The sequence below is a fragment of the Parus major genome, chromosome 2 (assembly GCF_001522545.3).
Source record: "Parus major isolate Abel chromosome 2, Parus_major1.1, whole genome shotgun sequence".
Classification (NCBI taxonomy): Eukaryota; Metazoa; Chordata; class Aves; order Passeriformes; family Paridae; genus Parus; species Parus major.
The window spans coordinates 107,823,887-107,847,375 of NC_031769.1; the positions used below are offsets into that span (position 1 = coordinate 107,823,887).

Below are 23,489 nucleotides of genomic sequence, written 5' to 3' on the forward strand. Positions count from 1 at the left end.
CCCCAACCAATTACTCGTTTGTTATTTGTATCTGAGAGCCTCCTGCACGCTCCGGCTCGCCTTCCCCGGCGGAAGCGGGGCAAACAAACCGCAAACTCCGGGAGCTTTGGGGAGCCGGAGCCTGGCGCTCGGAGCGCTGCCCTGTGCAGCCTCCGCGGGCGGAGCTCGCTCGGCGCGGCACGGACGGGACTCGCCACCGCGGGCCGGGCGGGGCTCGGGGCTGCCTGCCTCTTGCCCCCTCCCGCCAAGGATCCCGCCCGGCACACTCCACCCACCCGAGGCTACTTGTGCCCCCTGCACGGGCCGCCGGCATTCCCGGCTTGGGCGGCGGGAGGAGCTCAGCCCGGCCCAGCACGGAGGTCATGCCGCGGGGCCCCGGGGCGGCGGTGCGGCTGCTGGCGCTGCTGGTGAGTGCGGGGTGCTGCTTTGCTCTGGGGCTCCCTCGGTACCGGGGCGCTGCTCTTCTGCGGGATGCAGCCGCGGGGGTCCCGAGTGCGGCCGCCGGAGAGAAGTGCTCCCGTCGGGATTCGGCAGCCCTCCCTACGCCGCTGCCTGTGGCTGGGAATGGGTTTTCTCTTTGGGAATTAGATAAAACAATCGCCCTTTGCTACCTGAAAGCAGGTGGAGGTAGGAAGTCCCAGCAGGAACAGTATCTGGGATGGGTGGGGTTGCTGAGGCGCCGCGAGGAACAGGAAGGCAGCGAGGAATTCACATTGTTGCCGTCTTAATGTTCAACATACTCTCTATACTGGTAAATTGCACTTCAATTCTGAGGGAACAACGCTAGCAGGAAGATGAAGCAAAAAGTTTGTAAGTTTTTATCGCCTTAGAAGAATTGCACCAAATTCTTAATAATCCAGGAGACTTCAGGCTTTGTCCTGCCCTTCCCTCACTGTATTTCAGCCATCAGCCTTTAGATCTTCCATCCTATAGGATACTTTCTCAGGCTGAAAGCAAAGACTGTCTCATAACAAACTGAGAACGAAACGCTTGGTTTGTTGGATTTGGACTGATGCTTTCTAGCTCTTTCTACCTGGTTTACAGCAAACTCTTTGTTGTATCTGCGGCATTTTCTTTTGCTTTTCACCTTTCCAGGCTGGCAGAATGCCCTGCGGAAGTTGGGCTGCCGCCACTCCATGGTGAGGGTGGCGGCCGTGCCCTGGGCTGTGCCGGGAGCTGCCGGGCAGGGATCAGTAAGGACTTGTTACATGGACAGAATGGAAGGTGCTGAGGGTCGGGACCTTGTTCCCTGGGCTCGGGAACCTGCAAAATCGGATTTGTTATCGGAGACCTGTTGCCTGATAACTTTAATACTGATGTATGGTTGCGGATAAGTTGGCCAGCAACAGTTAAACCTGTTTTTACAGCAAGTAAAAGCAAGTGGTTGGGGGTTGGTTGGAAAATGTTTTTCCCTCATTTTGTCCCAATTAATGATGGAAAATGTGGAGTTCCACTTGTGCCAAAGGTTTTACATACTCTGTCTGCAATACCTGAAGCCACACCATCATCCATTTTGATGGGCTTGTGCTGGCTCAGGATGCTGATAGTTTTTCCTGAGGAACGTTATTTTTCTCTATCCTCATTATCCTCAGTTTCAGCTAAAGTTGGGTCAGGATATGAGGTATTGAGAGCCAAGTCAGTTTGGCCTAAAAGACTCATTGTTGGGTAGAATATTAGAATGAATAAACCTTCCTTAGTTGGAGGATGCTAGAAGAGAAAGAGAGGCACTGCTGGGTTTTGAAATTTTGTTGGCTTTTTTTTCCATTCTGGGTATTCATATGGCAAAAAGTCAAGTTTCTTATTTGAGAGTATTGGAGTAGGGTAATTTATTTTTTATGAATCTTAAGAAACTACTTAAAAACAAATTTGGTCTAAGAGTAGTGTCTTCTCAAAGCATCTTCTACCTTAGAAGCATCAGGAATGGTAGGTTCTTCCTCTCTCAGTTTTTCCTGGAAGTATCTCTCAGTGTTCCCTCCCTGCCTGCAGGCTGCTTCCCTGTATCATCATCCCTAGGTACCTTGTAGAGGTCACGACAGATTTCCCCAGGCCCCTGCCTTTGACCCTTTTCCAGGAATGTTTGTCTGTGCTGAATACTGGTGCACCCAAAGGGTTGGGCTTGACTTGGAGCATGTCCAGGGCACACACCCAGAACCATGGGCCTGCTGGGCGGGCACAGCTATCGAGGATTATTAGACTGGGAGGTTTCCCGGTCATTTCTAAAGGGGGTGGACATCATGTCTTCAAGAGAAGAAGTCTTGGAACATTTCCTGCATTTGAGTGAAAGAATAGTTGACAGAGATGTATGAATCTTACTATGAGAGCAGCAGAATTTACCTTTTCTCTGAATGTCTTCCTCAGATTGTACTTCATTGATGTTTGGGATGTTAGACTTCGGCTGGGTATGATGAAAATCTGGCCTGCATATATTAGATCACTGCTGTAATGTCAGAGTCAATAGCAGTTAATTTTCAGAAGTCATAGAAACAAGATAAATAAAAACCATCAAAAAGTGATGTTTGATTTTATGAAGAGCAGAGGTGAGCTAATTCAAAGCAACCTAGCTTCTGTTGCCAATAACATGTTGAAACGTGGTAGAAGTATTTACAAGCATCTGTGGATTGATTCAACATTTTAATATTGTTCCAAAAATGAGGGAAAACCCAGCTGTGGTGAGGTCTGAAAGCAGCTGAGAAATATATAAGGTCTAGTACTTTATTCATCCCATTGAACTGAAGTGGTACATTACTTTTGATACCAGATTTCAGAAAAAAAATGAATCTATCCAGGACAGACTACAGACCAGTAAAAAAATGCAATCTGAAGTCACAAAATCCTGTTTTATGGTTGTTTTAAGGGGTACTAAAAAACTGGTATGTGAGAAAAAACAGTGAGTAAGATGTTTGATAAGTTTGCAGATACCTGAAGGGTGGAAGAAAAGAGCATTGAGAAAAGGGAATTGCACCATACAATGAGAGCATTGTCAACATGACAAAGGAGGTTAGTTTTGAGGCCAAGACATCTCAGTGTAGATGTTGAAGTTTCTGTTAAGGTATAAGGAGATGCAGTGGATACTGAGTGCACCTGTTTGATTAAATCAGACTGTACTTTTGAAGAAAATCTCAAGAGTGTGTGAGTGGTATCCCTCCTGGGTGAAACCATGTTGGGAGATGCATCCATCTTCTTGTAGGTGTTGGATCTGTGGGAACAAGCTAATTCTAGTCTGAAGGATCCATCAGAACATGAGTTGTGTAGTGTTGGGTTCTCTGCATCAGATGCTCTGCTCGACAAATCCTCCTGTGTTGGGTTTACAGTACATAATTGCACATGCTTACAATCAGTCGAGCTCAGAGAGAAATAAATATGGACTGGCTTGGGCACGAGTTGAACAGCGCTCCAATCTCTGTTGGTATTGGCTTGGCTTCTGCTGGTCATAATGAAAGTTTAGGCACTTAGCTTTCATTTAGATACACAAATTTGTGTGTCTTACTCTGAATATCATGCAAGCAGCAATATGGCCAACTTGCAAGGAGCTAAAAATTAGGATAATAAAATGAAGATGAAAATTAACAGCCTTTTCATCTGTAGGACTACCTAGGCATCCCCTTAGGTTAGTGAGGCTGAGGGACCTCCATCCCTCATTTTTAAGAACAGGATAAACAGTTGTCCAGGAGTATTTGGGTGTAATTTGTTTTTTCTCAGGGCCAGAAGATGTACTAGTAGATGACCTTGGTTGGTCCCCCTGCTTTCTTCTCTGAGGTCTTCACTTGTCTTCATCACCAAACTGACTCACAGGAGTGCAAGCTCCAAATCTAAGACACAGCACATGGAAAAGACCACATTTCTAGGCACTGCTGTTTCATGATGTAGTAAATACAGACACATACCTTCTTGGTTACTCAGTCTTTATAGCTTTACAGCTTAAATCTGAGCTTTGTGTTGAAAATCTGTCCTTTAGTCACTTCCTGACTGATGAACAAGGATTTGGGCAAGAGCAGCCTGGCAGTCACTCCCTTCTTTCCCATGCCTTCTTGCCTATTCTTGCTGTTTTCCTGTAGTATTTTAGTATTTCATTCCAATTTCATTACTTCAGGACTCAGACTTTTTTTTTTCTTGTAACCATCCAGTTTTCTTCTGACAAAGTGTTCTCAGCTCTGGTCAACAGGTGTTATCAGTAGATGTCTTGTTTTTTGAGCCAAGGCTATGATCCACAGCAAATGACAGAGCTTCCCTACTCTGAGCCATTTAACAGCTGTAAGATACTAAAAAAAAAAAAAAAAGTGGGGGGAGGGGGAAATTCACATGTTCAACAGGCAGTAAATTCTGACATTTCACTTGTTTTTGAAAAAAAATGTCACTGAAAAGTGCTTTTCCCCCTATTTAAAATTTTTGGAACCTTTAAAAAATTTTAATAAAAAGGCTGGATCCCTTTATGTATTTTTTTCTCCTTGTATTTATGCATCTTGTAAATAAAATTGTCATTCTTAAACATTTTCTGTAGATATCTCCTAAGTCCCTTATGAGGCTACCTGTGGACTGTAGATTGAATAATACCAGAGCAAAAGTATTTTTTACTACCTTAGCATTAACCAAGAATGTTTTGAGGGACATTTGCTGCCATGCAAACAAATTGATATATAGTTATCTTAATGAAAGATTTCTTTTTATTATGACTAGTGCAATTTTTTACACATTTTTGACACACATCTCAGTGGAAGATCTGCTTATTCTTGATCTTCAGACACTTTTGTTTATACTGGGCTCTCGGGTTTCCAATACAATGAAACTTCACGTGCCTCTTGTCTCCATTCAGTTTTGAGACAGAAACAGTTTTCCCTCCAGTTTACCAGTTAGAACAACCAAGGATGTTTCTGATGACATCTTGACAATTATTCACCTTCCAAAAGAGCAGCAGCTTCTGTGGAAAGCCTTGACTATAAAGCAAAATTCTCCTGTCACTCTTGCTGGTATAACCTCATTAGCCATGAAAATAAATTTTGAAAATCCATACAATTAGTAAAATCAAGTAAGACTAAGAACATCCATGAAAACAGCTTGGTGTGAGAGCCTGTACTCTTCATGATGCATACCCATTAGGAAACTTACTGCTTGATAATTTTTGTCTTCAGAATATATACGTTGGGAAAAATACCATTTGTAAGACAGTTTTGTTGAACAAGTTGAAACAGAAATCTGCTGTATTGCTCAACATGGTCTGCTGGATTGTGTGGGTTCAAGATAACTTTTTTTTTAAAAAAAAGAAGCTGTTATCAATTCAGTAATCAAGGCTGAGTCAGAGGGAGGACTAGGGAGAGCCCAGTGAACAGACTAGAAACCAGTCAGAGACTGACTTATTTGAGTAGAAAACCACCTTTTCTGAGCCTGCTTTGCCTTAGGGAGTAGTATGCCTAAGAAAATAATCACCCAAGTTGCAAAATATAAGTAGTAATAGTTTTCAGAACAGTATTTGCAACTTGTACAAAGTTCAAAAGCTTGATTTGTAGGTTTCCCATGTTGTAATAGCCTACTTTTTATTGTTGCTGCTTCCTAATACCTACATTTTTTTGCAGTTTGAGTGGTGTTGTTACTTGCAGAGTCTTTGGTGCCTGGAGAGTGGACATAAACATGGGGTCTCTGATAAGTGGGCTTCTTCCCCCCAGGGTTTGTCACCTAACTGAGCCATTCAAGGCCATGCATAGCTGTCCTGGCCTATCCTGGTGTGTGAAGAGGTGGGCAGTACTGAATATTTAGTATTTAGAACTTTGCAGCTAGCCTGCAAGGTTTTGTCAGAGCAAGCACCTCTGCCTTGTTTAAATAAGTGATGTCCTTTATCCCTCCCAGCAAGGTTCTGAGTAAGAGAGCTGCTTCTGTCATGTACACTTCAGCAGATGTTTGGGATTAGTCCTTACCTTTAAACACCTTTTATCAGATTTTCTTCTCTAGTGTGATTGGTAGACCACCACAGCCACAAATCCAAGGCTTGCCCAGAAGAGGGAGCTTCTCCAAAGTGCTGCCAGCAACCAACACTTGTTTCCATCAATGGCACATCCTCATCGTTTTGGAGTACTGAAGCATTATTCAGCACAAAAAACCATGGTTGTTTAAACACTACTATGAAGTCTGAATTTATTAGAAAAAAAATATTAATTGCTTATAATCTGGAAATTATAGGCTAAAGGTGCCAAAGTTGTTTATTGTGTAGTTGGAGTGTATGTTTTTAATGTCAATGGTTATGGGTGAATTTTTTCAGAAGCTGTTATGGGTAAATAATAAATATGAATATATACAGGTCAGAAGCCTTCTTCCTTGTGGCTTTGCTGCTCTTATGAAGCAGGTCGCAAAAGTTAAGTTTTAGTGCTGCTGAAGTTGACATGGAATTAACAATGACTATCATAACTTCCATTGCAGATCTGTTTGAATTATGGACATGGGCTCTATGTGAAGGTAGGATATAATGGAAAGATTTTTCTTTATCAGTGCCTGTGGAAGGGTTCTCTGAGCAACATGTCAAAGCCACACCTTATTTCAATTGATAAATGTCTTGAATTCTACCATTTTCTGAAATGTGAAAGCTGCATAATGAATAGAGAAATGAAAGCTGAAAAGTAAGTGAATAGATTCCTACATCCATCACCTAGAGTGGCATTGAACTTTGAGAAACTTCCCCTAACACAGTAAAAATGTAGATTGATTTTTGAACCCAGTAGATGAAAAACCACTGTTTTATTGAATATGTTAATCTGGGAGTCAACAGAGACAGTAGAAACTAAAGTGGACAGAAGGATGAGGGGTGTCATGCAGATTGAGAATGAGGTGTAGTTAAATGGGGATAATTAATGTAGTTAATGGGGATAGCAGAGACATTGGGTGAATTGAATAGAAGCCTGTTCTCCATGTATTGTTTCAGAGAAAAGGTTAAATATGCAAGGCAGTATTGGTGGGAAGATAAACACGATGGTAAGGCAGAAATGGTGGTTCAAAACAGCCTTAGTGCCAAACTTCTTCCCACATCTGATGACAAACATTTAAATCCTCCAGAGCAGGTGCATTTTCACCAGCCACTGTCCATGAAAACTTGATCATACTTTTAAGGCCTGTCTTGCCTTATTCTGTATTGATGAAAAGACCAGAGCAGTTTTCCTCTTCAACAGCTTGAGGACTGCATAGCTCTCAGATTGTGACTCAGAAGGGTGGTGCTGCTCCATGATTTTGAAGTTACTAGCTATTGAAAGAGCAAAAGTTGCTCATAAGTCTTGGCTACAGCAGCAATAAAATGTTTATCTGAAATGACTAAATGTAATGCTGACGTTCCATCTTGTCTTTTCACAGGTTTATAATCGAAATGACAGGAGTGGCGTTTTGTCTCATCCCAACAGCCTAGTCAGACAGAAGCGAGAATGGACAGTCCCTCCAGCTTTCATACGGGAAGAGGAGGACAATTCCTATAAGAATCCAATTGCTAGAGTAAGCCCAGAAAACATTTTAATATGCAGTACACATAAAAATAGAAATGAAAATGTAAAATAAGAGTGTAGCTTCCCTAAACACGTGCACAAATATTTCTTTAATTTTAAAGGACTATTGAACACCATTTGGAAATTGACACATTTCCTTCTGTTTCCTTTACTTTTAAAGCCTAGTTTGGCTCAGTCACTCATCTTTTCATAGCCCCATTTTTCATTAAGCCTTGGGGAATGCAGTATCTTTGAGATTTTTTTTCTTCACCACCCATACTCAGATGGGGTTAAGCTTGACAAGCGGGTCCCAGGTCTGCTAGTGGTGATCGAGGAGAAGCATGAATATGTATACCTAGTCATTTAGGAAACAGTGCTAAAAATAACCATGGTGTTACCCTTTGTGAAAGAGTGATATGTGCCTGGTTCAGTGCCAGTGTTGAAACCTAAATTCACCACTCCTGCCATTTCAGCATATAAAATGACTGCAGGTGGTGGCAAGATGTTTCCCTCTGCTTGGGCTGCCCCTTGATGGTGATACTGGCACAATGCACACTTTTCCAGATGTTTTGAATATCTGCTGACAGCAGAGAAAGGGTGTAATCTCTAGTCTCTGCAGCCTCTTCTATGTGTTCATCTCCAGTTGTGACCTTTTTTTCCTCTACCCTATCCCTTCTCCAGTCCTGATATTTTTGCTAGCTTGGGTCTGACCTCTCAGATCAGCTCCTGGATCCAGATGTTTCTCATCTCCCTGCACCAGACTATCAAACAGAACATGCAGCCCTTCCTGCATTCTCTACATCTCCACAGTCAAAGGAACGTAGGGAAATGTGTTTGTTCATTACAAGATGGAAAAAATATTTTGTTGCACTTTTAAATGTAATTTTATTTACTGAGTGGTATTTAATTTGCTATATTCCTACTAGATACATTCAGATCTTGAAGATACAGGAATAGTAGTAACATACACTATATCTGGTCAAGGAGTAACAGAACCCCCTTATGGATTATTTGTTATCAATGGAAAGACTGGTGACCTGAACATAACAGGAAGGGTGGACAGAGAAAAGACTCCAATTCTTCTTGTAAGTTGAAAATTATATTTCTTCTTTTTCCTCCTATCCATTTTTTATTTATTTCCTTTAAATGTGTCTGCTTGAAATAATACATATATATAATGCATTTCTGGTTATTTGTGTATACCAGCTTGTATTTGTAAGCATATGTAATAAGCCTTTATAATATTTATACTTTGTTATATATAATGGGTGTATTTCTGTTTTGCATATGTGTTTGTATATATGACAGTCACTCATTGGATTGGTTTATTGTTTCTCTCTGTATTATCAGGTCCGAGGCCACGCACTAGATAAGAATGGGGCAAAACTGGAAGAGCCAATAGACCTCCCAATTAAAGTTGTGGACATAAATGACAATTTTCCAGTGTTTTCACATGAAGTTTTTGTTGGTTCAATTGAAGAATTAAGCGAAGCAGGTAACTTTATCTTTTTTTTCTTTTAGCTTTTCCCAAGATATGCAAGGGGACAAGTGAATATGCACTTTGGAGCAGCATATCTGCAGTAACAGGCACATTTTCTTGCTGACATAAGCCAGGTTATCCATGTGTGAATGAAGGTTTTTATTCAAGGCTGAGCTGTGTTGTGTGATTAAGGAAGAGCATCCCCCTAGGGGCAAGAGAGAACAGTATTCCCTCTTGTGGCACCTTTGGGTTTGTTGTCAGAGCTACCACAAATCCAGGAACCAGAGTTCTTCTGCAGGAATTGCACAGGAAATGCAATCTGCCTTCTGGCCTAGTAGTCACAGCCTGTTTGGGAGGGATTTCAGTCTGCCATCCTCATCCAAAACCCTGCTTTGTCTGTGGGCTGGAGAGGTACTTTGCTGGTAAGCACATATGGCTGTGCCATAACCATTGAAGAACAAGTTAATGGCCATTTTCCTATTGATATCAGTAAACATAAGAGCAACAGATTATTTTCAGGAAGATTAGAAAAGCTGGTATAAAACGACCTAATAAATAGCTGGCAATGTGTCTGTTTTAATGTCACTATAATCTGAAGAAACAAATTCTTGCCCATCCACTTGGGTGAGGTATTGAGTAACCTCAGCAATCTTTCAAGTCAATAGCAGCCATATGTAATGGCTCTGGGCATGATTTCCAGCTAATGTTAAAACTTAGGCTCTGTATGCTGAAGTACACCCTCTCCCAAAGAACAAGACCCCCTGCCAAATTGTAAGGGGATTGCACCATGGGTACAACCACGTATATTGAGTGAAGCTGTTGGAAGACATCAAAACAGATCAGTGGTTTGAACAGATCAGATTCAGGTAAAGGAATAATTAATGCTCTCTTTAGAATAATGTGTGAGAGAAATGTAGCTCTTTGTTCTAAGGCTTGCATTTTCTGCTCTGTGGGGTATCTATAATTTTCTGTTAGATTTACTGAGAAAATTTAACCTGTTGTTTAATTTGTGCATTGAATTCTGTGAGTTACAGATGTGTGGATACAATTTTTTTCATGGCTAGAACATATACTTTTAACATGTACCTTTTGGGCTTAAGAGCACTTCTTCAATTTCATGCATTAAATAAGTAAAGTCAGGAGCATCAGAAAATTGTGCAGTGCATCTAACAAAATGATCTTATCTTTGACATTACAGTAGAAATACTTACCAGTACATTGTGGTGCATATTGTGTTTTCCAGGTACAATCGTAATGAGGATAAATGCAACAGATGCAGATGAACCAAATAATCTAAATTCCAAAATTGCTTTCAGGATTGTTTCCCAAAGCCCTAGCGATGCATTCAGCATGGATAAGAATACTGGCGAGGTTCGAGTAGCAAAAATAAACCTTGACAGAGAGGTAAAAAAACCCTCCAGTTCTGGTGTTTGTCAGTAGTGGTTTTCTGGTGCCCATTGTGTCACCCTCAGCCCTGCCTGCAGGATGAAGAGCCGGCCCTCTCACCTTTCTTAATTTCCCTTGGGATTAAAGCCTTGTCTGGTTGATGGCTTGCTTTTCAGGGGTTGAGGGAGGAGGCAATGGGATTGGGGCTATATCCCCCATCACCTCCCTTGCACAGCATCAGCCTGATGATCATTGCTTTCTGTCTCTCCTGTGCAGTCAGGGCAGCAATTACACAAATCAAGGCATCATTTCTTTCTGCTGGGGAGTGTATGGCAAAGATAACCCAGATCACCACCTGCTAAGATGCTGGTTGCATCTGGACCTTTGTAGCTTGCCGTGCAAATTGCAGTTCAAAGTGTTAGGACAGGTGCTACTGATGCTGCATTGAAAGACATTACCAGGGACATGACCTGGTCTTGCAGAGTTTTCCCTGGCCAGCAGATGGAATGCTGTCTCTGTGGCTGAGGGATGTGGCTCTGCCTCTGGCCATGTTCTGACATGCAGATGCCACTGGTCCTGTCCCTGCTCATAGCCACTTGAATTTTTTATTTTGCTATGTAAGTACAGTCTGATTCTTTGTGGGGGAGATGTGAAAATCCTATATCCCTTCCAAAGCCTCAGTACCCAAGCAGAATCTACTAAGCTACTTGTGTGTGAGATTTACTTCTAGCTAGAGAGGAGTTACAATTGACCATAAGAGACATTACCAAAATGTAATAGAGATAATATAGCAAAGAATTAATTTTTAGCCTGGATTAAAGACCTTTTTCTTACCATGACAGACACAAAGTAGCTATTCTTTGGTGGTGGAAGCAAAGGACCGCGGTGGTGAAACAGGAGGGAATGCTGCAACGTGTTCTTTAGAAATCAAGATTCTGGATGTCAATGACAATATACCCATTGTTGAAAGTCGTACAGTAAGTACAATTATCACAATTTTGAGCATGTTCCTCCACCTGCCAGTATCCCATAATAAGACGCTGTGCAAAAACTTATTGCATTGATAAAATCAGGTAATCCATGACATCTTTTTAAAGAGTGGATTTTTTTTTTTTTTACCACAGTTTGAAGGAAGCATTGAAGAAAACAGGGCAAATGTGGAAATTATGCGGATAAAAGTATTTGACAGAGATGAAGAGTTTTCTGATAACTGGCTGGCAAACTTTACATTTGTTTCTGGCAACGAAGGTGGTTTTTTCCAAATTGTAACAGATGCCCAGACAAATGAAGGAATTTTGACCGTTGTGAAGGTAAATATACATTTTAGAGATTCCACTTTAAATATTAGAATAATTTATCCACCTGTCCTGACAAATTGTGTTTATTCAGTTAATATGTAAAATATGTGGCTACTCCTCCTTTGCCATATTTTTAATGCATTCAATAATTCCATGCAAAATACTAATTTTGTCAAGTTTTTCCATTTGCATTCTGTGTGATCTCAAATATAACTAGTAGGTTATATTAAACACTAGAAGTCCCCAGATTTTCCTTGCCCTTTGGGCAAAAGTACTAACATGCTCTAACCTTTCACATTTCTGCTGTCCTTGATGATCTCAGTATAAATTTCTTTGTTTCCCTGGGCCATTGATAATGTTGCAGGCAACACCTGTTCCATAGGCCATGGGCTACAGACTATTTTATGAATTTTTGTAAGTTGAAATGATGATGAAATTATTTTCCATTAGTGGAAATGTCTATTTTACAGTTTTCACTTTTCTTTAGTCCACAAGTACTGAAGATGCATAATGTCCTAAGTATCTTTTTTCCTGCTTGAGTTTCATTATCTGAAGATTGATAATTATTAAAAAAAAGAGGATTATTGAGTGAGTGATTTGGTTTAAAAAAAAAACAAAAAACCACATAAATTTGGAGGAGTGAGGTAATTGAGGACTGTTTCACTAAAGGCATAGGCAGAATATATGGCTAGGACTCCTTTTAGATACCTTAAATTAGTTTAATTCAATAATATAAAGCCATTCCTATGGTGTCATCCATTAAAAATGAGCAAGAGTAGCAGATTAAGAAACTTCCTTTCACTGTAACACCCTTGCTGATTAAATATTAATTAAATATTTACATCCTTATTATTTAAAAAAGGATGCTATTTGATTTTAAAGTACTAATTAAGTATTAAATGTACTCATGTTGTCTAGATACTGGATTCTGACAAGTTCTAAATGTTTTTTATTATTTTCTGTATTGCTCTAGGAGCTGGATTATGAAAAAATGCAAAGCCTAAACTTGGGTATTGTTGTTACAAACAAAGCAGAGTTCCACAAGTCAATTAAACACAGTTACAAAGCAAAAACAATTCCAATCAAAATTAAGGTGATCAATGTGCAGGAAGGTCCTGTGTTCCCTGGTGGCACAAAAATTATTGAAGCAAGTGAGAAACTGCAGATAAAACAAGTTATTGGACAGTATCAAGCCTATGATGAAGACACTGGAAAAATAGCACAGCGCATTACGTAAGAATTTTTTTATAACCATCACAACTGAGCATGTCAGAAGTCATATCTGATTGTAAAAATTTGCATGTTGGACTGAAATAATTTCAAAGAAAATAATTTTCTACTAAGGATAATTCACACTTTAAACATCAGCATCATCTTTAATATTCTATTATGCAGAAAACAGATGATATTAAAATCCTCCTTCTTTCGTTATATATGGTGAAATGTGCTTGTGCTGAAGTTGTCTGTGTTTGCGTGGTGTGTTTGTCATACCTGTCTACTTTTGAGAGTAGATTTACCAATCTGATTTCATTGTCTCCAGTAAAATTAGGAAGGAATATGCAAAAACATGTATCAGCCAGGCAGAAAGGGTGTAACACAGATATGTCTGCATGTGTGTCCTTGGGTTTTGAATCACATCTTTTCAGCTAGATTAAATTTAACTACCACCATGGCCTTTACAAATGGTGCACAGTAGAGTTGAACACCCAGGGGTGGACCCCTTTCCCTCATGCCTGTAATACAGTTTTTCTAGGGTGTCTAATGCTCAACTTTTGCTGGGAGCACAGATGGAGGGTGCTCAGCAGTGCAGCTCCATGCAACTCCTGCTCCAATCTCACTCCCTGATTGTATTTTCTATGATGCACCCTTACCTAAATCTTTGATCTAGAGTGAAAAGCAGCTCTCAGCATTCAGGATAGGTTTATGCTTGTAACCAATTACAGTGGCAGGAGCATCAGACCTCAGACTGAGGGATTTGATCTCTGTTTTAAATGATGAGTAAACATACTGTGGAGCTTCTTTTTTCTACTGATGGCTGTTTTCCTCATTATAAATGTGTCCATCTGTGTGTCATTTTCATCAGCTACATGAAAGGAAGAGATGCGGCAAACTGGATCACAGTAGACCCAGTGACAGGTGAAATCCGACTTGCTAAAAATCTTGATTACGAATCACCTCATGTAGTAAACGGCACCTACACTATCACCATGTTGGGTGTAACTACTGGTAAGTTGAGAGGGTTTTGTTTTCACACAAATTGGTTTGTTTGCCTGCCTATAAGGGTAGTTGGTTTAACCTACCCATCTCTAAGGTTTGGCACCAAGTGCAGTCTCGGTATTCACAGGAGAGACAGGCAACTCATTTTTTGGAATGGGTTCCCAAGGCATCTGTTTCTCCCCTTTGACTAGATGGAGGTGAACTTTTAGGAAAGTTTTCAAAGACAGGTCTGATTGGAAACTCTATTGTCAAGGTGGGAATTGCCAGTATCTCAGTATGCCTATCATCAGACTTCGTAGTCCTAAATTTTCATTTAATATCCTAATTCTTCATTTATAATCTGCATGTTACTGTGTAGCTATATAGAATTTCTTTTTTCAAGTTAAAGTAACAAAACAGCTTGCAACTTCTTCAGAAGAACTTTGTCAATATATTTATTAATATTGGGAATGAAGCACAGCTCTCATAAGCTCTTTCAACTTACTTCAGCAATGTTGGTGTTTTAGAAAATGCTACTTTTTTTTATGTTAAGATAATTTTTTGTGCACAAATCAATTTAATTTTTCATATTTCAAATTCTTAGATTCCCCAAGGAAAACAGTCACTGGCACAGTCATCATTCAAGTTAAAGATGAGAATGATAACTGCCCAGTTATTGTGAACCCTGTGCAGACTGTGTGTTCAGATGCAAAATTAGTTGATGTTACAGCTCATGATTCGGATGGTTACCCATATAGTTATCCCTTCAGCTTTACTGTCATTGATGAGCCAGAAGGAACAGCAGCAAAGTGGATAATTGCCTCTGGAAATGGTAAGAAAATGTATTTTTAATTACTCTCAGTTCTTTGAAGTCCTAAGGTCATCATTTATTAATTCCAGTCAAACTGACGGTTTGGCTGAGTGAGACCAATAAAACAGCCCTTTATATGGAGTCAGGCATTAGGACCATAATTTGTATTCTGCACCCTTCTCTCTAAAGGTTATAAAACCCCAGACATGTCCTGTGGGGGTGTGTTGCTTTCCCTCAGCTGGACCATGTTTTATGTTTACATGTTTGACAGGAACAGGTGTTTTGTTGACTCCTGATCTCTTTCACAGACATTACATGTCTGTGACATGTAACAGATGAATCTCAAGACTGAAGCTGTTTCTTCGTAAATTCAGCCTGTATCTGTTCAGATTACATGGTTGTGTCTATACAGGTGATTGGGCTGTCTTCCATGCTAAGTCTCTGGTCATGTGAAATTTCACAATTACCTGATGCTGAAAGTGGTCATGGTTGCTCACCAGCATGAATTACTTAATAAAAATAAAAGCACATGTACTGTAGCAGCAGCTAATTAAACTTAATTCCATTGCATTGACTGGGCTTAACTGAAGGGGATTTGTTGGAATACTCTAACAGTTGTATTTTAGTTAGTTTACAGAAGTCAATTTTCTCTGCTCACTTCTTGTCTCTTTTTCTTTTTTTCCTTTAACCTCCCTCCACCTCTGCTTCAGACACCAGCGTACAGCTGGTACCACAAAACCTGAAGCCAGGCAGAACTGAAGTTCCCATGCTAATAAAGGATTTCCAAGGGGTCAGCTGTGCTCTGCCACAGACCCTGCAGCTGAGTGTTTGTGAGTGTGCAGATGATGGCGTGTGCCAGGAGAAGTTTGTTGGTGCGAAGTCGGTGGGTCTGGCACCAGCAGCGGTTGCACTCATCATCTTGGCATTTTTACTTTTGCTGCGTAAGTAATTGTTTCATATTATCTCAGAAGCACTGTAAATGTGGTCTGCAAAGCATCAGGGAAGAAATAGTCCAGCTCCCAGGTTTTATCATCTTGATATACTCTGTGTAAACTCCTAGTCTTGCGGGAAGTCATGGCAGATCCCCAGATAGTTCTGGTAACATCAGCATTTCAGCCTCAAAGCATTTCAAGCTGTGTGTTTTAAAATTAATATGAACAACTTTTAATATTTGTTTATGGTGCAGTAAATAACAAGTGGGGAAGCAGTGAGGAATGCTTTTGGTATTCTGAGATGTCCCCAGGTGAACTCTAACTCTTCCTACTCAAACCACAGCACATTCTCCACTCTCTTTTCTGTCACTGCAGATTCACTGCCTTTTTCAGAACAGCATATGACACTGTTCTTTGGTGAGATAAAAGGAAAATAAGAATATTTGTAATTATGGTGTGGCCAGGTGTAGCAGTGCTGCATTTGAACTCTCAATAGCTTATTGCTTGTGCTGGCAGCAATCTAACTGTGATGAAATAAAGTTCACACCACAGGAATAATATTCTCTGCTTCTGAAACTGGGTTATTTTGAGTTCCCCAGGCAACGCTCTAGGCATGTCAAAGGAGTGGTGAGATGGAACTTACATGATGCCATGTTGTTATCTAGTAGTAAAAGAAGAGGAGTTAGAAGTTAGAAATGCTGAGGTTGTGCAGTGACAGCCAGGGCTTGGAACTGGTCTTTGAGATCTTTGATGAATTATAGCTACATACATGTGTGGCCATCAGTCCCTAATGTGTTAGTTGTCAGTTTGCTCTCTAGGAAACTGGCCTCAGATATATGCTTCTAGGAAATGCCTTGGATATTTAGGAACCTGTCTTCACTCATTGCCAGCCCTCATCCTGATCACTAGCTCCTAGAAAACACATTTGAGTATGGGAGCTGGCCAAACTTACAGTGGCTGTAAGTATGCTAAGGTCCTAATAACCACACAGTTAATGGCAACTTTCTGTTTCCCTGTAGTTGTTCCACTGTTACTGCTGCTGTGTCCTGGTGGCTTGGGAGCAAAGGGATTTGGTGGAGCAAAGACATTTGCTGAAATACCAGACCACAGTGAAGCCATGTTGCGTCAGTGGAACAGTGAAGGAGCAGCTCCTGAGGAGAAGGCATGTATCCCTAATAGCCCTTCTCTTTGATTTCTATCTCAGTGTTCAGTTTGGCACCTCGGGCCCCTTCCACACTACAGATGGATATTTCAAAGCTCTACAACAGATTTTAACAGCACATGAACATTAATTAAAATTAACCCTGTGAGGCTCAGCAAAGGATGTGTGGGAGATGAATTCTACCAGCAGCTGTAGAAAAAAGCAACCATAGCACTTAAATCCCAAAATATAGGGAAAGCAATCAAGCAAATGTTGATCATATCTGTGCAGAAGATATCTCATTGAACCAATAGAGAGTGAACCATTTGCATTTGCAAGCCTGGAATGCTCTGCACCCCTTTGGGAGCATGATAAAACTGGAAAAAAATGGGTTGTAATGCTGAGCTTCCCGTCATTGGTTTAAAGTTTCAGACTGTTTTAAATTACTTCCTTTTATATTTTCTTTTTTAAACAGAGGAAATTCCTTAGTAAAAAAGAAAAAGCCAGAAAAAGGTGCAAATCTGCAGAGGGAACAGTAAATGCCAAGAGAAATTTGCTCTTTGTTGTTATGCTACAAAACAGGGCTTTCAAAAAAAGGGCATGACACTGACATGCTTTTGCACAATAACAGAAACAGGAGGAAAAAGTCTTTGATTCGGGGCCAATACTCACACCAAATTCTTGTTAAAAGATAATTAACAAGGAAGCCAAACTGCTAGGAAAAAAGAAAGGGCCGGACAGCACCACAGAGGTGGCAGGCAGTGCATACTTCCCTGCTTTGTGTCTGAGGAAAACTGGGCAGTTTTTCTTGGAACAGCTGAGCTCCCTAGAGTTTTGCAAGCCTTTTTTTGATGGGAATTTTTGGTAGGGATTTTTTTTCATTTTCAATCCTCTGAGTTTCAAGAAAACAATGATCTATAGAAACATTTCCATGAACCTTTTTGGCAATACATTTGTGGAAGCTGCACCCTGTTTTAGGAGGCCTTTTACTCTTTGCAGCAACATGTATAAGTGCAAATTCAAACAAGTCGTAATACAGCACCCTCCCTGTTCCCACCCAGCCCCACTGCTGGTTTGGTGAGTTCCATGTGCTAGACAGCAAAGCTTTCATGTCACATCTTAATTTGTCTTATTTATGTAGCCAGTACTAAGCTTCATTCCACCCACTGCACTTGGGAACTTGAAAGGAGGAACAACAACAGCAGCAGCAGCAGCAGCAGCAGGAGGAATGAGTGGAGAAGAAACTCTAATAGGAGCAGGCAGCTCTGCCTCTCACGTAGGAGAGCATCACAACACTGTTACCAGGGAAAGATGGGAAGAGCAAAGGCGTCTTCTTTCTGCTGCCGACTATGGAGCCATGTCAGCTGAAGGCATGGCAGGTGTAGACGGCAAGACAGTGGTGTCTGGAGGAGGAGTTGCTGTGGGAGCAGCAGGAGCCATGAATGAAGAATTCTTAAGAGACTACTTCAATGATGTAAGCATATGACCCAAAAATAACAGCATTTTGATGTTTATGCTTAGCATTGTAAAATATCATTCATGTTATGACAGACAGAGATGAGTAGATATGTAGATATAAACAGTCCTGATATTGTGCCTGTGGAGTTGGGGGCATTAAGGATTTTTGGATTAGCCACACATGGGGGGACTTGGAGTGTGACAATGCTCAGTCTTCTAGCACTGAATGCTTGCAAGATGCCACACAAATAGACCCTTCTCTCAAGGAAGGTGTTTGTGGATGGGATCCAGAATATTCAGCAATAGCAAAGGAGCGCCTTGTCCGGGAAAAAGCCCTGAGAAAGACACTGTGATCTAAATCTCAGGGACTTAAGAACATGAAACTGGTCTCTAGGGAGGCACCTGTGACTCATCATGTGTCACAGCTCCAAAATTTACCACGGAGCCGGTTTTTGAAAGATAAGCCAAAGATGTCATACACCAGTGGGTGGGGCTGTATTTTCAAAGTATCTGATGCAGTAAGTGGTGCTGACTTGTCTGTTTGCCCAGCAGCCTGGGTAAAGGGCCATTCATCAAAAGTGTATGAGGCATATGTTGCAATCCCCCCCCCCTTTTTTTTTTTTACTAACCTAACCATTGGCCAGTAGGTTGTTTCTACTTGTTGAAGCTGTTTCTCTTCATGTTACGCACATCCTTAGTCCTTTGGGTGGTGAGCTCCTTGTAGTGAAAGTCTGACTACCATGCACCATCACCTGTACAAACAAAACGTCTTCACACCCTACAGCTGGCAGATGATGTGGTTTTGCAGGGGAGTAGCTGTGCAGATTTGAATCACCACCTCAGGCCAGGGAAGGATTTGAGCTTTAAGTACTTGTATGTCTCAGAGTGCTCTAGCTACCGGCCTCCTGGGTGAACAGATGCAACAGTAGCAATCTTCTTTTCTTCCACTCTTTGTGGCATACTTCAAGCATAATTGTCTGATGAAGTCTGCAAGAGGGAAGTCATACTCTGGGAGGCTAAAATATCTCAGATTAGGAATGAGGAAACAGACAAGTAACCAAACCAAATAGTTTCAGCTGCTGATTTTTGTGGCAGATTCTTGGGTTGTGTGCCTACTTCCAGGATCAAGTGCAGGTAAATATGCAGAGTCAGATTGGGTCTTGACATGTAGCACATTGCACAGATGCCTGAGCTAATTTCCAGTCCAGAACTTCAAATGTGGCAGAAAGGTGGTTCTGAGGACCAGCCAGGAGATATATTACATAAAGCTGGTTCAGCAGGCCCAGAGGATTTGGCTGCCTTCACTTTTGGAACTGGAGCTGATGCAAACACATACACAGATATTTGTCCATGGCAGACACTGCTTTCAGATGGAGCTGTAGCCAGAACTCATGAACCGTCCTTGTTGCCAGGTGGCCTGCATAGAGCCTAAGAATTTACATGATGAACTATTCACCCATGCTTTACCAATCCATTCAACTTTTTGATTTGTTTCCTGTTGGTCATCTTGGATGTGATCCTGTAGTCTGTGCTAGTGAAAAGGGCCATGGTAGGTGATATCATGTCAGCTTATACTCAGTAAATGGTTCTTTAAATAGGATACACTCAGAAAAGGTCTTGGTGTTCTCCCACAAAAACCTAGTTAGAGGTGAAGTTCATTCGCTGAACTAAAAACAATTTCTTCATGAATATAGAGGAGTATCACAAATGGCAGATTTACTGGAAGGAACAGCAGCAGGTGGTGATGGTATCCAAGGTTTTAAATATAATCTCAGATTTTTCTTCTCATCGAGTGTACTGTCAAGTTCAGACTAATTTTAAAAAAGAAAAAAAAAAAACATGTTAGGTACTGCCCTTGCTTGGTTGACAGTTTCTGTGGGATCAGTTAAATTTCAATCTTTTTGTCCAAGCATTTATGATTTTTCAAAATTACTAAGTCTAGAACTGGCATTAATGAACTTTTGCTTGCTTTTATTTTCTGTCTGCAGAAAGCTGTCTCTTTTGCTGATGAAGATGAAGAGCAAGCTGCAAAAGACTGTCTCCTGGTTTATTCCCAGGGAGAATCAGGCTCCCCTCATGGCTCCGTTGGCTGCTGCAGCTTTATTGAGGGGGATCTTGATGACCATTTTCTTGATGATTTAGGAGACAAGTTTAAGACTCTAGCAGAAATATGTATAGGTAGACAGATCAACATGAAAGATGGTGGCTACAAGAATGAATCTGGTTTTGGTCTTAGTGAAGCAAAGTCACAGTTCTTAGATCAGCAAAATGTTTCCACCTCTGAACAAGCCTTTGCCTCAGGCAGTGGCTTCCAGTCCATCCACACAGGCAGTGGCACAGGAGAAAGCACCCTGTCCAAGGAGGTGGTCACAGAAACAACCTTTTCATCATCCCCTTCTGGGCAGCACAATGCCCGGCACCTCCCCACATGCCACGCGGAGAGCAGTGTCACCATGACGGAAACATCCTATTCTGTGGGGGCTCCTGCCCGCTCAGCCCCTCTCTTTTTAGATCCCCAGATTAAGGAGAACGTAGTGGTGACAGAGAGAGTGCTGGCACCTGCATCAAGCATTCAGGGGATGGTAAAAATCCCTGATCTGCCACACGGAGGTAACGTGGTGGTAACAGAGAGGATGGTGAAGTCGGCAGGTGCAGGGCCAGGAGCCCTGACAGTTCAGGATCTCCCTGACTCACAGTATGTCGTGGTGAGGGAGCGAGAGAGGGTGCTTGTGCCTGCTGCTGCAGAGCAGGGCTCGCTTAGCTTCCCTGCTTCGACAGAGGAGCGCAGCACGGTGCTGAATGAAAGGGTGGTGACAGCCTCGGGGCTGCAGAGCAGAGCTGAGCAGGCACCAGACTCCCCACTTAACCTGATGGGCTCTGACTTACAAGGGATTCCTGCCAGTGCCACACTGAGCAAGTCTTCCAGGGTCACCAAACACAGCACAGTGCAGTACACTCGCTCATAGCCTGGCTCCTTGCTGGGAGTGTCTAGCACCCTTCTGTCTGTATGCATCCTGCCTCGGCCTTTTCCATGAGATCCAAATTTGCTGGAGCTTCCAGAACGACAAATGTACTCATTTGCACTAGTTTGTATAAATATGGATTATATGACCAGGAAGCAAGTAAGGAAATCTGGTGTTAAGTTATATTGGCAGGGATGCTTTTGAAGTGGAAAGATGTGGGAAATACTTTTTTTTGTTACTGCTTTTTATTGTACAGATAGTGTAAGAATACCACATAACCAGAGCTGCATAATTTTGGGAAAACAGGAAAAAAGTCTCCAATCTAGTGATGGATAGCAACCTGCAAAGCACAAGTAAAGTTTTTGAACTGCTATTGAGTGTATCTGAAGCCCTCCTGTGTGGGGAGTCAGTTTCTCATTGTGTGTTTGCCATTGTGTTGCGGGCCCTGGTAGCTCCCCCTGAGCCTTGCTAAAAAATCTTCCTGAGAAGCCCAGGCCACTAAAGCTAGTATGCCTGCAGTGGTGTGTTGATCTCCTGAAGGGATGTCACAATTTCAGGTTATCAGAATTTGTAACTTAAGCAATCAATACTTGCATGTTACCACAGAAGTTAGAGAGCAATTAGCAAAAAAGCTGAGAACTGCATTTTTTTATTACCTCAGTCTAAGAGTTCCATTACTTGGTGTGGGTCTACGCTGGCATGGACAAGTAAGCATTTGCATTGTTATATTTTCCACTTTATTCAACTTATGAGAATCAGACAGGGCTTACCTTAGCCTTAGAGCCAGAGATTCAGCCAGTGGCTTTGTCAGCAAAGCTTATGGCGCTTGGACATCCATAGGATACGATTGACAGGTGCAATTCGGTATTTGGAATTGTGTGTGTCACCTCACAGACACAGAAATCAGCCTTGTGTGTGTGAGGTTCCACTAGTTTCAGTACCAGAGCTCGACTGGCTGGTAAAGTGCTGTGTAAGGACAGCTTCCCTTGGCTGTGACAAGACAAGAGGAAGTTCCCTTTAGCTCTGCTTTGCTTTTCTTGAAGTTTATGTGGTAAAAGCAGGAGAGGGTACTGCACTGGTTGGCAGTACATACATATGCACGTGTAGACATTTGTATGCCATTTGGAACATTCTGAAGTTAATTTTATACAAGAAAAAATGTATTACACTCCATAAGTTTTCTTAGAAGTATTTTCGATGAGGCATAGGTAGGATATTTATCTCCTACCTGTGAAATCAGCAAGATGGTCATAAGGTAGTGAAAAGCCTGTGGACCTGCAGAACTTTCAGGTTGTCTCCATCTCCTGGAATTTTCCTGCATCTGCAGCGTTATTTTTTCCACTTATGTGTTCTACCTTTGACTAGAAATGCTCTCAGGGTGTTTAGTTTTACTAATGGTAAAAGTTGCTTTGAAGACATAAATACATAAACTTGGAACCATTGCTGTGCTCAACCATGACAGATGGGTCATTACATTAAGTGGAGTAGTATTTCCAGACTCCCTGCTTGGCTGGACTTATTGGTTATTTATCTCTTACACTACGTTTTTAAAATACATGTATTTATTTCTAAGTGAGCCTGCAGTTCCAAGTGGTCACCACTTTTCTGACTTTCTAATAGAGTGTCTTTGTGGGTTTATGCAGTCTTAAAATAAAGAATTCTACTGTATTTTTTTTTAGTTCTTCATTCAGTGAAAACACTGGCTTTCCTACTGCAAATAAAGAGTTTAAAGATGGAATGAGGACTGAGATTTCCCAAACAGCCTCAAGGAATATCTGAAAGATGCAGATGTAAAAAAAGCTGGTGTCCTGCTATAACAAAAATTCTGACAAAAATGTGAATTCTGCCTTAGTGGTTAAGTGCACTAAATTTTGTAACTCGATGCAAGAGAACAGCATCCCCTCTGTAGATTTACTGGGCTTTGGGGAAAATCCTTCAAATCAGTTTTATGCTTCCAGACAACATGGCATAAAACAGCCTCGGTTTTATAACGTGTTACAACATGGAGCTGTTAACATCCAGAAGAGATGTAAGAGTGTAATGTTTGTAAATAAACTTCTTTCACAGATCTGCTTGTAAAGAGTCTATTTAAATAGATTCCTTAAGAGCCTTAAGGAATCTATTCAAACCTTAAGAGTCTCCATTATTTGACTTAGTCTTATACCAAGGCTGCAGCTGCTATCAGCATATCAGCGTGTGTTAATGCTGGCAGAACATCCATCAGATTAAGCCACTCACTTCTAATGGAGCTGTGTTTTGTAAACGATAGTGACTGGTGGGAGGAATGTACAGACCCAAATTAATGGAAGTTCCTGGTTAGCATCTGACTACTAGATAACCTCGAGAGGGGAACTAGCCCCAGACATTTATCTT

The 23,489-nt window shown here is 41.3% G+C and overlaps 1 protein-coding gene across 1 annotated transcript; it reads left to right on the forward strand.

Annotated features, from left to right (window-relative positions):
- The first annotated feature begins 170 nt into the window (after window positions 1-170).
- DSG2 (desmoglein 2) lies at window positions 171-23,184 on the forward strand. The gene is made up of 15 exons (XM_015619429.3): window positions 171-407; window positions 6,406-6,441; window positions 7,327-7,461; window positions 8,378-8,536; window positions 8,802-8,946; window positions 10,175-10,335; window positions 11,160-11,294; window positions 11,442-11,627; window positions 12,589-12,848; window positions 13,699-13,841; window positions 14,416-14,643; window positions 15,333-15,563; window positions 16,574-16,716; window positions 17,837-18,169; window positions 20,142-23,184. The coding sequence occupies exons 1-15, from the start codon at window positions 363-365 to the stop codon at window positions 21,117-21,119; spliced, it is 3,318 nt and encodes a 1,105-aa protein (XP_015474915.1). The 5' UTR covers window positions 171-362; the 3' UTR covers window positions 21,120-23,184.
- Window positions 23,185-23,489: the final 305 nt, after the last annotated feature.